Genomic DNA, 13,137 nt, shown 5'->3' with positions numbered 1-13,137 from the left:
TCTTGTAGGAGTGAGGACGTTTCGCTGCTCATCCAAGCCGCTTCTGTAGTTCTGAACTGAAGAAGAGCTGAGTCCCTTCTCCCAGCTCCTTTTATGCACAGCAGGCGTGTTGATTGCACTGATGGGCTGCAGGTGCGCGCAGGAGGAGCCAGGAGCCGCGAGGGTCCCACCGAGGGGGCAGATGACCCGAGGAGGTCCCTAAACTGGAAACGGTGTCCAGCGGAGCTACCACGGTCCAGGCAAGGTTCAGAAGACACGAGGAGGTCCCTGGACGGGAAACGGTGTCCAGCGGAGCCACAACGGTCCAGGCGAGGAGAGGACAGGTTGGGAGTGGACCGGTTGGTGCAGGACGGCCAATGGGGAACAGGCCCGTGAACCGGAGACAAACAGGTAAGCAGGGTGGGCTGGTAGTCTTGTCCAATGAACCCCGAGTCCGCTTGGTCCATGGTTGGCGGGATCATTCTGTCGTAACTGGTGAGTGTAGCGGACCAAAGGATGCAGACTCGGGGAATATTTACAGGATTTACTGTAATAATAGGACAAGTACAAACAGCGGGTGATCCGGAGGTGAGCAGGTGAGCAGGTGAGCAGGAACACAGGAAACACAGGGACCGGGGACATGAAGGAACCACAGGACGACAGGCAGACCAGACGGGCGTAGGACAGAGCGGGCAGGAGACATCCAGGACCGGAGCACGACAAGAACACAGGGACGACAGGAACGCAGGCAGGAAAGAAGTGACACGACAATGATCCCGCGCTGAGTCTCTTCTCCCAGCTCCTTTTATGCACAGCAGGTGTGTTGATTGCACTGATGGGCTGCAGGTGCACGCAGGAGGAGCCAGGAGCCCAGCCCAGATCTGGCAGGTGAGGGAGGGAAAGAGCAGGACAGGAGGAAAACCAGGAGCGGACAGTGCGGATCATGACACAGATTTAACTTCGTTGTTTGCTATGGCTCAGACCTGGACGACTGAGGGTCTACACAGACATAACGGTAAACTACTAAACTAAAGGATGAATACAGAAGATGTTTAGGTCCTCCTGTTGAACCTCGGCCTTTTAATCCTTTTGGTTTTGGTGACGACTCGTGTGGTTTGTCCAACTGGAGAAGACTCCTGTTTGACTCTCTTGGCCGCAGGATCGGACTCCGGAGTGTGGGGACGCTTGGTGGTGCTCTGACCCTCTCTTTCATCCGAAGTATCTTCCCTCCTTTCAGCAGACAATTCAGTTGTCGATATTTTAACGCAGGGTTGCACAGGTTCATGGATCTCCTCAGCCGGCAGTGCAAATTTTACTGTCTCTTGGTTGGCGTAAGCAGCTGATAGTTCCATCCCTTCGGCCCATAACTTACCAGCTTGAGTGTACACATTTTGGATAAAGCTCGCTACATCATGGCTTAAGTTCACATTCTTGACTGTAGAGTTGAATTTCACTCCAACCAGCCATGTTGTGTTCAAACCATCTTTTCCAGAGAAGGACTCTAGATTTGGGCAAGCCACAGAGATAGCGGAATTCTTGTCTAGGATTCCAACGAGGTGTCGAATTTTAGACTCAACAAAACCAGCCCATACTTGATGCTGGGTCTGCGTAGTCACATTAGAACGCAGCACAATAAAATGTTTGTAATCCTGCAAAAATATCGCAGGTTCAATGAGTTTTTTCCAGGTCGGTTTGCTGTCACTCATCTCCTCCATTATAGTGTGTCCACGTTTGAGCTCCTCCACAATGATCTTCAGTGAGGAAGAAGACACATTGAAGGCGGAGTTTTGGTGCGGGTAAGATGGCGTGATAATCGGCATGTGGTGAAACCGATCACTCACGTTCACTGTGGGATTCCACACCGGAAATTTCAAGTTGTGCTCCTCAGGGTTCTTCAATAAGATGGGGAAATTCCACTGCCACATGGAGAAGATCTTAAAAAACTTATCCACCAAAACTGCAGCGGTCGCGTAAGGGTACAGCTGGCATACTCTGGCAACTAAGATACCCCAAGCAACCCCACCCAGAAAGCCCATCTTATTAGAATAGATGTTCCGAGATTTTGCCCAGTGTTTTATGGTGGCTAGCACTATTCTGAAAGTGAAGATGTTTGGCACCAAGCTAGCAATCTCCTGTGTAACTCGGTAGCCCTGTAAACTCCTCATACAACAGATGTCCATTCCTTGCAGATGATCGATATCCATCAGATCCAGTTTGTCGCTAATGCTTTTTCGGTTAATTTTAGCATACACCACGTCAATGTCTATTCCATCATAAGTGAGCTTTATAATTGGGACAAACGCATCCTCAATAACTTGGATGATCTGGATTGCGTTGTGGGTCTTCAGTTTCTCCACAAAGGAAGAAAAGAAATCGGATCTCTGGACAAAGCCTGGTCCCACACAGAGGAGGTCAATGTCCGCCCCCTTTGTGTTGATGCCCAACGCGTAGGATCCAAATGGGACTACTCGGCCGCCAACCTTTTCCGTGACGTACTCTGGAACATTCATCGCCAAGCAGGTCTCAGTCAGCCATTGTTTGTATAGCGACTCCATATTTCGCACCACTCTTTCGCGATGTTCGACCTCCAGGTGCGATTGGAAGATGTCGAGGGATTTTAGGTCCTCCATCAGCATCCTGGTCCTTTTCAGGTCTTCTTCGGACGGGAAGTCAAAACTCAGTGGTCCAGTGGTCCCGTACCATTTAGGCACGTCCTCCAATGAGGTGATCTCGAACAGACTGTAAGAAGATAGAAGATATGGAAAGATCATTAGTCAAATATGCCAAAATATTATTTCACATTACAGTTCAATTTAGGTTAAGGCATAAACTTGTGTAAGTATGTCAGTGGTTCTTGTAGGCCTTAGTGTAACCTTAACTTAGTGTAGCCTTAACTTTTCCTCAACTTTATACAAGATCATATTTGTGGTTTTACCAATTTTGGGTATAAATGGTGAGCACCTTAAACATTTATATACATTCTGTTTTCCTCTACAAATGACAACTAAATCTAACCATTATTACAGCTATTTTTACATTCACATCTTATTTGAATGTATACAAGATAGTTATGTGTTTAACTGTTATGCATACTACATCCTAATTTGAACTTTTATAAAACCTATGATAAACTATTTAAACAGAAACTATACATAAAACGGATACATACTCGGACATTGTCGCACACGATGTTTTAACGTGAAGGATTTGGGTGATTTCGGTATTTGATCAGTAAAATACACGAGGAGCACAGTTTTGCAGCTTACTCTCACAAGAGACAAGTGTAGACTGAGGGTTTCTAAAGTGAAGCGCGGGAACTTACTTTGATCAGCTTGTCATCACCCGTTGTCATGGTGATTATGACAGGTTTATGACATCATCGGAATGTGCATCTTTTAAACAAAACACATTAGAAAAACTTTTAAATGGATATTTTTGAATGGATAAATTGGTCTTGAAATAATTACATTAATAGATACATTAATGCCTGTTCATTGGGTATAATTGGTTGGTTTTATGTTACGCAATATCGTCATAATTTTGTTCACTGACAAAAGCAGCTAAGTTTTTTTATGATTCTGACATACTATTCAAAATTAATTAGGATATTATAAGTAGTTATATTAAGGATTCCCCAGTAAAAATCAACGAGCACATCAAATTTACAGGACAGATGACACTACCTCAAAATGTGAAATGTATAGGTCTACATAGTAATTTTGCAACATTCTAACATCATATAAGTACAGTTATTATGATTAGGGTTAGCAAAAATGTGTGGACATGGTATAGCAGGTAGAGTTGTATCCACCACATTACATCAATTATGTGTAAAGAAAATTTCCATACTGTGTCAGACTTCACATATGGGCTATTAATTATAATGAATCCTTCAGTTAATTTTCTTACCTTTATGAAGTCGGACACGTAAACCAAACTCCTCAACTTCTTCATCAATGCAGCAGGCGTAACGTCAGGTTCCTCAGCCTTTCAATCCCCCTCATCTTCACTCATTTTGCGTCAATATTAGTTGTGTCTCGCCCAAGGACACAAAGACAGTGTGAAGTAAAAGATTGGATTCATATTGCTGACAAGACTAAATGGTCTCATTTAATAGATCTTCACAGATGTGAATGGACTTAATTGAGCTTTAAGGAAGTGTGAAAGTAAAAGTACAGTTACATAACTAAAATGTATATTCATTTAAACGTTGTGCTTAAATAAAAATATAAAGTCTGCATGAAGGACACTATTTAGTACTAGTTCAGTGGTTCTTAACCTGGGTTCGATCGAACCCTAGGGGTTCAGTGAGTCAGTCTCAGGGGTTCGGCGGAGGTTAAGACATGCACCCGACTCATGATTAGCGGACTGTGAGCGTCTCCACGCTGGCCATGTCCCAATTCAACAAATGCAGCCTTTGATGTGCTTATCGAAGTACCCGCCCAACTTAAATGAGCCGTTCGAATGGCATCAAAACAAAACGACATAAAAACAAAGAAAAGGAACAGACTTTGCTGTGAAAATGACATGAGAGTGGCACTTGTCAAGGTGAAGCCATGCATTTCTGAACTGGTCTCTCAAAGGCAACAGCAGAAGTCACACTGATTTGCAGTAAATATTCATTATTATTCTAGCCTGATGGAAATTAGGTGATGGGTGTGTGTTAAAATGTTAAAAATAATAAATAGCATAAATACAATAAGTTCATTATTGGAATACATAAGGTTAAAAATTTAAATCATTTCAGTGTGGTAGTGTTAAAAAAGGTCACGTCTTTGTAAAAAAAAGTATGTATGTAATTTGAGTTCATTGTATTGGTTTTATTCTTTGTACACAGTGATGTTAATGCACGGTTCATTTTGTGCACCAGTAAAACATACATATGTCTTGAATTTGAAAAAAATAATATTTTATTTTTCAATAAAGAAGGGTTTGGTGAATGTGCATATGAAACTGGTGGGGTTCAGTACCTCCAACAAGGTTAAGAACCACTGCCTTAAGGTAAACAAGTAGAATGTGTTAGTTTCAGTTAGCTCCTCCTTTCAGACAGAAGGCAGTGATTTATTCGAACCCTATCAGAACAGAAGAAGCAGTGGACAATTGAGAGTTTACACAGACATCATAAATTGATTGATAATATATTTACTTATGAATTAACTTTATACCAAGTGCAAAGATTTTGTAAAGGCACATTGCTTATCAACATGTGAGCAAACTGGCTTTACAACTGTTTTAAAAAGCCTTGAAACTATACAGTCCTATACCTATAAGTACCGATCACAGTAGCCACTCCACACGTAGTGAAGGTTTAAAGCCATCTCAAGTCTTTGATAGTTCCTCGGACAGTGCACTATCCCCATCAGAAGCTCGTGATTGCAATGAGGAGGCAGCGGAGAGCGGTCTTCTGTGAGCTGCGTCGATGGGGTAATGGAGAATGAAATGACGCCTGTCAGAGGTCATCACGGAGGGACAGAGCGGAGAAAAGAACCAATTCTAGTGGCAGCCATGTGCAGTGACCGGGCCGGGGCAGTCAAATACATGTTTACAACACCTCTGGAACGTCCATCTAACAAGTGCTTCAATCAAAATGTGCCGCAGTACTTTGTTTTGAAGAGTAAATACATGGAGATTTTAAATAGTTCCATGGCAATACTTACATTTCAAGTCAGATTCGATACAAAAGAAATAGCAATTTATATACCGCAGTGGTCTTGAAAATACTTTTTATACAATGTAATGAACCAAACCCAGGGTTCAAACATGGCTGCAAGACTGAGTGAATGTGTTGAGCTCATTGAGAGTGTGCTCGAAAAACGAGCTTGTGTATCATGTGACCGTTCTGTACGATCAGAGCCAGCACAGGTTACAGTGGAGCAGCATGAACCAAAGCTAAAGATGAAAGCAGTATTTAAGACAACTGAAGGATTTTGATCGAGTTGATGTGACAAAAATTGCAACAAAATCCAACCTTTTTGAAAACTGCAGGTGCCCTATAAACCCTACACAAGTATGTTTTTACAATATGCTCTATGAGATGCAGAAGACCCAGGAAAAGTCTCAAAGTTTGTCTCAAAGTTTTGCTGGATTTGTTTTTTACTGGGATCCAGAATAAAAGTTTTAAGATGTGAGTCTGGTCACCAATGAATCTATCCATGTTCAGATTTGAGTGATTGAAGGATTAGCCAATCAAGTGTATGCATGTTCCATCTGTATCCAAACAAATATGGCTGCTTACAAGGAAAAAAGAAAAAAAACAAAGCACTAAACATCAAGACTGGTCAAATTACAATATTTTTTCTTTTCTTTTTTCTTTTGACAAACTTACGTGCAAAACATTTCACAAAGATCTTAACTTTTTAACCTTTTGCTGCCATCTACTGAAATAACATTATAAACTGTGACTTCAACCCATCTGACTCTGTTCCATACAACAACATTATTTTCCATCTTTGTTGTCAAATCAAAAGGCACAGACTTTTAAATCATTCCACGTAATTCTGTTTGTGACACGTCGAAAGAAATGCACCACAGGGGGTCAATACTTTCCAGTGCACCGAAATGTATTTTCTGGAGAACTTTGAGACGTTTTCTTATTTGTTTTCTTGCTTGCTTGCCGCTCTGAATGTTGATGTGATTTTATAGAGTTTGAAAGCCAATGACATTTGCTGCACTGACTCATGTTTAAAGAGACTATGGGGGAAGTTAAAGGCCAGCTCTCTCGTGGGTAGAAATGATCAAGTGTGCTGTTATTGTCAAAAGCAGAGCAGCAGACGGATCCGGGGGAGCTAAAGGGGAAGAAGCACTGCCGAAATGTTGCCAAAACGGTTAAAAGGCTTGTTCACAATTTGTGTTTTAACATTTCATCTTGCCATTGTCACTCTTTTTTCTATAGCTTTACACCAAATCTTAGTTTTGAGGTACAGTCACAAGTTGCATGCACTCACTGATAATGTATGAGCATTTGTTTTACTTTTGTATTTTTAAGTGTTTATTGCAGCTTAGAATATTAATTTCACTGAAGCATAGTTAACATAAACATGTTGAATTTGGTGAAGTTTATCATTTTACTTCCTGGTTGGATATAGGCAGTACAGGTGTAGAAGTAGAAGTAAATAAGGGATATATGAAATGAAATAACTTTTAGAGCAGGTTTGGCTATAGTTACTTCGAACTAGAATTAAGTATGACAAAGGACTGAATAATACTCATATTCAAATATGTCTTACAAATTTAGAGTGCTAGATATTTCTGAGTAAATCCACTGTGTGTCAAGCCACTGTCAGCCTAGTCACTTTTGCTACTCTAACAGTGAATTGTAGTTGCTTGGGGAGAAAAGCCTGTGCCTGGTAAATAGAGCAGCAGAGACAAAGAGTATCTACAGAAGAATATATGAGCATCGATCGGGCCTCGTGGCCACGTCTGCTCTCCACAATAGCACACTATTGACGTGCTGGAATTGCTTTTGAAGGCAGACAGATTGATATAATGGTGTGGCGTGGGCCCTTCAGGCTGGGCCTGTGCGTCCCTCTGATTGACTGACCTTGGGTCAATGTGGACATTTGCATTGGCTGAGCCAGAGCCGCGGAGCTACTACACTCCTCCACAAATACTCCACAGCTTCTCCTGAAGAGCCCAAAACAAGTCATTGACCTCAGCACTCACTGTAGGTTTTTACTGCAAACAGGTTAATGCCATTGATTTTGTGCCTGCGCTGCACTGTGGAGACTCGCACAGCTCTCAGGGATCGTGTGCTAAGGTGAAAGTCAGGTTTATTTTAGCAGCAAAATATGTATTTATTCAAGAGGAAATCAATAGCCACGGAACAGACAGACTCGATTCATTATGTTTCACTGTGTTACACCGTGTCAGTGCTATGTACGTTCAGCCTGTCAATACAAAGTAAATACATGTTCAACAGAATTAAGCTTGGTATGTAATGCAGTGTGTTGCCAAGCAAAGCCTGACAATATCCTAATTTGTTTACTGAAAGGTCAGTGAATATTCAAATTTGCTACTTGTGACGAATCTTCCTCCGAGCAAGCTAAGGATTTGCACATTTAATTAGATCTTCATGACTTAACCCTCTTCATTTTCTAACCTTGCCTTCGAAATGAGTTAGTCAACCAAAATTTTCTTAAAATTAATAGTTGTGTTTCATCAGATTCTACAGCTGTATTTACCCCTCCCATAGTAGAGCATGGATAGGCACAAATCCAGTTCTTCCAATCCCCACTGTGGTAATTCAGAAGTCCACTGCTCCTGACAGATTGCCCCAGTTGCATCAAGAATGGGGCAAATTTCCAAACTATTACAAACTTGATTTTAATGCAAAGGAAGAGGCTCGAACTGATCGTTTACTACCATTACCATTTGGTCTACTCATTCTGATATACTATAGATATCAACACTAGTTTTGTATCAATTAGTATCTGAGTATATGTATTTTTTGAAAACCGTATCTAATATACAGACAATCTAAACCTTACCTAATGCATTTATACTCCACAGCCAAGAAAAAAACACTCATCCTTCGAACTCAAATCAAATCACTTCAAATTTTTGTATTTTCATGTTTTATTTTTCCTCAAATTAACCTTGTCGGAAACCAAACAGTGCAACTTGGTCCCAGTCTGTCTATTTTCTGGAAAGAGGGAAATCAAATCACGTCCGACACAGACCAATATCTGGGACGGTAAACGGAGGGGTGGGTGGACCTGTTCTGAGAGCTCGGAATGAGACAGAATGAAAAAGTTGACCTCTGCGCTGAACCTGATGCAGCGCAGCTCATGAGTTTGTTCTGCGCCTCCAGCCATTTGCTTTGTATTTTTTGGTGTTGTTTTGCTTTATTTTGTTTCGTCTGATCTACTTCACTTGAAAAGGCAACTGACGTTTAGTTTTTTTTTTCCTTTGGAGGAAATATAATCTATGAAAATGCAAATTGTGGGTACATGAAAACGATAGGCCGGTCCAGAAGGGAAGTAAAACAGCGTGAATTGTTTTACTTCTTCTTTTAAAGGTAGACTATGTGACTTTTCTGGTAGAGGGTCCGCTAACTGCTTGTAACCATGGAGATTAGAGCTGCAAGATGATTCGCAATTGACGCAAAATCTCCATTCTTCTTCTGGACATGTTTAAAATGTGAACTTTGAATCCTATTATGAAAACAACTCAATGCTTGTTTGAAAAATTGTTATTAGATATTTCTCCCAAATCATTCCGCCTTAATGCTTAATCTGGAATGTTCTTAATTATAACCTTAAACTGATCCATCTCCATAGAGACAAGCAGCTGACGCCACCAGCTGAAGTTACAGGTAAGAATGCACATAAAGGCAAAACAGATAAAGTTAAATCCAAACTGCGGAACATTTCAAAGCACTGACTTCTCCATGGACAGGTGCATGAGGCAAATCCCCCACCAAAAGTTACATAGTGCAGCTTTAAGTAAGTAAGTAGTGTTTTTTTTTATTTTTTTTTATTGCATTTTGATTGTAAAAGAAAATTTCAAATCCGGCAATTGGTCTGAAAGGTTAAGGAAACTCCCGCACACTGTCTTACTCTTGATTAAATTTTATTCTTTTTTTTATTCTTTCTTTCAGTCGCTCTGACCTTCCTCAGGTAATAGTAAAAACATACATTTACGATCAAGCCCCAATATACCTGCAAAATTGTGCATAATTCACTGTACAAATGTCTTTTATGAGTTGCATGGATAATAGCTAGAAAAATATAAATGTTATTATCACTCAGAAAAAGTAGCAGTTATATACCATAAATCTGGCAATTGGACAAAAAATTGTAGGAGTGAAGATGTTTCGCTGCTCATCCAAGCCACTTCTTCAGTTCTGGTCAGATTACAGGTGGAAACTGCTTTATATCGATCTGAAGAGAGTTTCTGTTGGGTTCGTGTCAGTGTAGCCAGCTCCCCCTTACTTTAGATCATACCTGGATGACTAAACGTAGCCAATTTTCTACACACAACTCCATCTTTCAATCCTACTAACTTATTCACCAGTTTTAATAGCTCAAAGAATTGCTGAGAATTAAATATCTAAGTTCTGGAGTTTTCAAAACGTGCAGAAAGAAACCACATGCTTGATAATCAGTAAGTTAGTCACAGAAATTACAGGTTCTGTGGGGAACAAAGGCACAACATCGCAGTCCATTCAGCTATTCAGGAGACAAAATGCATGTGATTAAGCCTCTCCTTTCAGCTGTTCCCTTCCGGAGATGCAACAGCTAATCATTTTGCACACAGCACAGGGATTTGAAGACTGAATCTGATTTTGAATAGGTTTTATGGATGGCTTCAAAGTATGCAGTGTCATTATATTCACTTTAAATATATCTTGTCCATTTTAAAGGTTTGCAGTGGTCTAAAGTCATATCTTACTTACCCTATGCATTCCGAGCATCCTAATTATTCACTACGATGAGTTTATACGCGCTTTAAGGCCAGAGCAGAGTTTTGCACAGTCACATCAATGCGAACACAACTAGCATGCCAACAATGCACTTACTGGCTCTTAATAAACTCTTTATATAGACTCTTTTAATGCTGCCACCTGGCTAGTTTCAGTTCTCCCAAAAGTGCAGATCCACACTTCCTGTTCCAGTCATTCCACATGAGAAATTAGCTGCGTCTTGCTAAAATAAATCAGTATTTAAATATCAGACAGCGGACATTAAGTTTACGATGGATAATTACAGACAGCATGTTAAAAACTTTACTGTAAATACTTCACTAAAGGAACCTTCTTTGTCTCACTAACAGGTGGATCCAAAAAAGGCGCAGCCAAGGGAACTCAAAAATGAACAGGGTTTATTACAAAAAGAAAAGACAAAGGTAGGGCGCTGGGAGCTGGGTTGGAGTCTGAGTCTGCGGTGACTGGGTCTGAATAAAACAAGAAAAATCAAACTAAGTAATAAGAAAAATGCAATGAAGCAAACTAGGCTAAGCAGATACAACACCACCGGAGGATAGTCAACAATCTGGCAACGTGTGGAAGAATGAGCTGAGTCTTTGCGTGGCAGAGGTTGTCGCTTGATTGGCGATGAGCTGCAGGTGAGGAGTGGGTGGAAACTGTTGGTGAGGGTGGTGCCAGACTCTCCACCCAGCTCCAGTGACACAGAGGCCTTGTCCCAGTTCGATGGTTGAACACTTCGTCAGCTGCATTTGAAGGGAGCTTACGTCACTTATCAAGTTAATTGATAAGGTTTTGTATAAAGCATGTTTTAAAATGACTATTAAAATGGTGTTGTAACTTGGAGAAGTGTTTTTCATAGATATTTTATACATTTGCTTCATTACAATTCTGTCGCTAATTGGGACGATATTGAAATTTGGTGTCACGATTATCATGGCCAAAATAAATGCGATTAACGATTATATCATGATAATTATTAACGTTTCTGACAGTTTGAAAATGTGATGGACATGAATAATTATAATTTTAATATAATGAATAGGTTCCATATTTAAACCACTTTTATATAATTGTATTTTGAAATTGTGAAAACATCCTGATCTCGACATAAATATCATAAGTAGAGAGATGAGATCCACCGACCATTGACCATTTATCATCTGGAAGTAGCATCATGGTGAAGTAGTTTGTTTGTGCACATTCTGGTGATATAAAGACGATTATCTCTGTTAAAATGGCCCATAAATTATTATTTTTGACCTTTTTTGTCACAATAAACAACATTATTGTTTATTGTTCCATCTGTACTTGTAACTGAGTACATTTTAGCCATGCAACTGTACTTTTACTTGAGTACAAACTGCCAGTACTCTTTATATGATATGTATTGGTCTTTCTCTGTCACTTTATAGTGTGATTTATCAGCATCAGTCATAATAAAATCATCAACAGTATTTTGTTTTCTGCTAATCCCGTTTAAAATATCTTGTTTCGTTCACATCTGTGTAGTTTAACCTAACCCTATTAACTTTGTATTGTTACTTTTACATGTCTTTAACGCGCACAACCTCACATCCCTACATCTTCCCACCTTTTTAACGCCTCAGTTCTTTATGGAAATGAGTTGGCTCGCAGGCCTCATCTGCTCCTCTCCTATCTGTGAATATTCCGTGGGACTATGGGGTGTCATTTTCGGCGCACCCTCTCCTCTCTGCATGAGGAAATACAGCGGCAATATTCATGTGTCTGATGCTTGAAAGCTATCCATCAGCCCAAGTGCACCATCTCCTTGAAACAAAGTCTACACCTCGGTATTAGGGATGAATGAAGTCCGCTCAGAGTATATGAAAAATGGCTCTTCGTCGCGAGTCAATCTTCTTAAAGTCAAAAAGTGTCCTAAAAAGGTGCTGCCGAGTGTCTGAATGACTGCGGTTAGAGCTGAGTTAAGATTGACGGACATCTTTGGATAGACGGAATATTTTTGGAATGGTTGTTAAATGGTGTGTAATATGGATAATGGTGAGTAGCAAAAGGAATGGATGGATGAAAAAATGAATTCTGACTTGTTGAAATATGTTTATACTCCTTTGCACTGGCATTTTATGTTTTAGAAGTTGAAATGATTTATATGTATTTAAAATGTGCTCTAATTCATTTCCTAAAAGTATGGCGTGAAGCAGTTTCATATTTTAAAAAATGGCAGCATGTCTTTGAGTTTTTTGAGTCAGGATGGTTGATGTTATTTTTTTATGTATTGATGGTTCACAATTTCTAACTCAATTTTGCCAAATTTTACTAAAATGTGTGTATCGATCCCAAATATATCAATTTTCATGATCAGCTCAAGCCAGCCTGCAGCAAAGATGATCAAATGTAAAATTTATAGAACATGATTTTCTATGATTTTATACAAAACTCATTGGCATTGAATCTATATCTCAATACTTGCCATAGTATTACTTGGCGTAGAATCGAAAACTAACAAGTGTAGACTGCATAAATTAAGAATCCACAACCTTATAATCGTGATCTCCTAATAATCATGACTCAATTTAAATTCAGTTAGTGTTTCCTGGTAAATCCAGATTGACATCTCAGTATTTTTATACAGTGGGATCAGTCTGGTCCTGTGCCGTGTCTTGAACCAGAACCAAACATGATTGTGCAAGAAAATCCCTAATGTTTTTCTGTTCCTTCAGATTGTTGTCTTTCTTTTTTCCAAGCAGCCATAT

The 13,137-nt window shown here is 40.0% G+C and overlaps 1 protein-coding gene across 1 annotated transcript; it reads right to left on the bottom strand.

The window, feature by feature from the left end:
• Window positions 1-1,031: 1,031 nt before the first annotated feature.
• Window positions 1,032-3,156, bottom strand: LOC117388877 (poly(A) polymerase type 3-like). Its single transcript, XM_033986432.1, has 2 exons — window positions 3,149-3,156; window positions 1,032-2,718 (listed from the first exon to the last, which is right to left on the bottom strand). Exons 1-2 carry the CDS (start codon window positions 3,154-3,156, stop codon window positions 1,032-1,034), a joined length of 1,695 nt encoding a protein of 564 aa, XP_033842323.1.
• Between the last annotated feature and the right edge of the window lie 9,981 nt (window positions 3,157-13,137).

The sequence above is a fragment of the Periophthalmus magnuspinnatus genome, chromosome 21 (genome assembly GCF_009829125.3).
Source record: "Periophthalmus magnuspinnatus isolate fPerMag1 chromosome 21, fPerMag1.2.pri, whole genome shotgun sequence".
In the NCBI taxonomy this organism is placed as follows: domain Eukaryota; kingdom Metazoa; phylum Chordata; class Actinopteri; order Gobiiformes; family Gobiidae; genus Periophthalmus; species Periophthalmus magnuspinnatus.
Note: the sequence above shows the minus strand (reverse complement) of the source record. Positions and strands in the feature narration are given on the sequence as shown.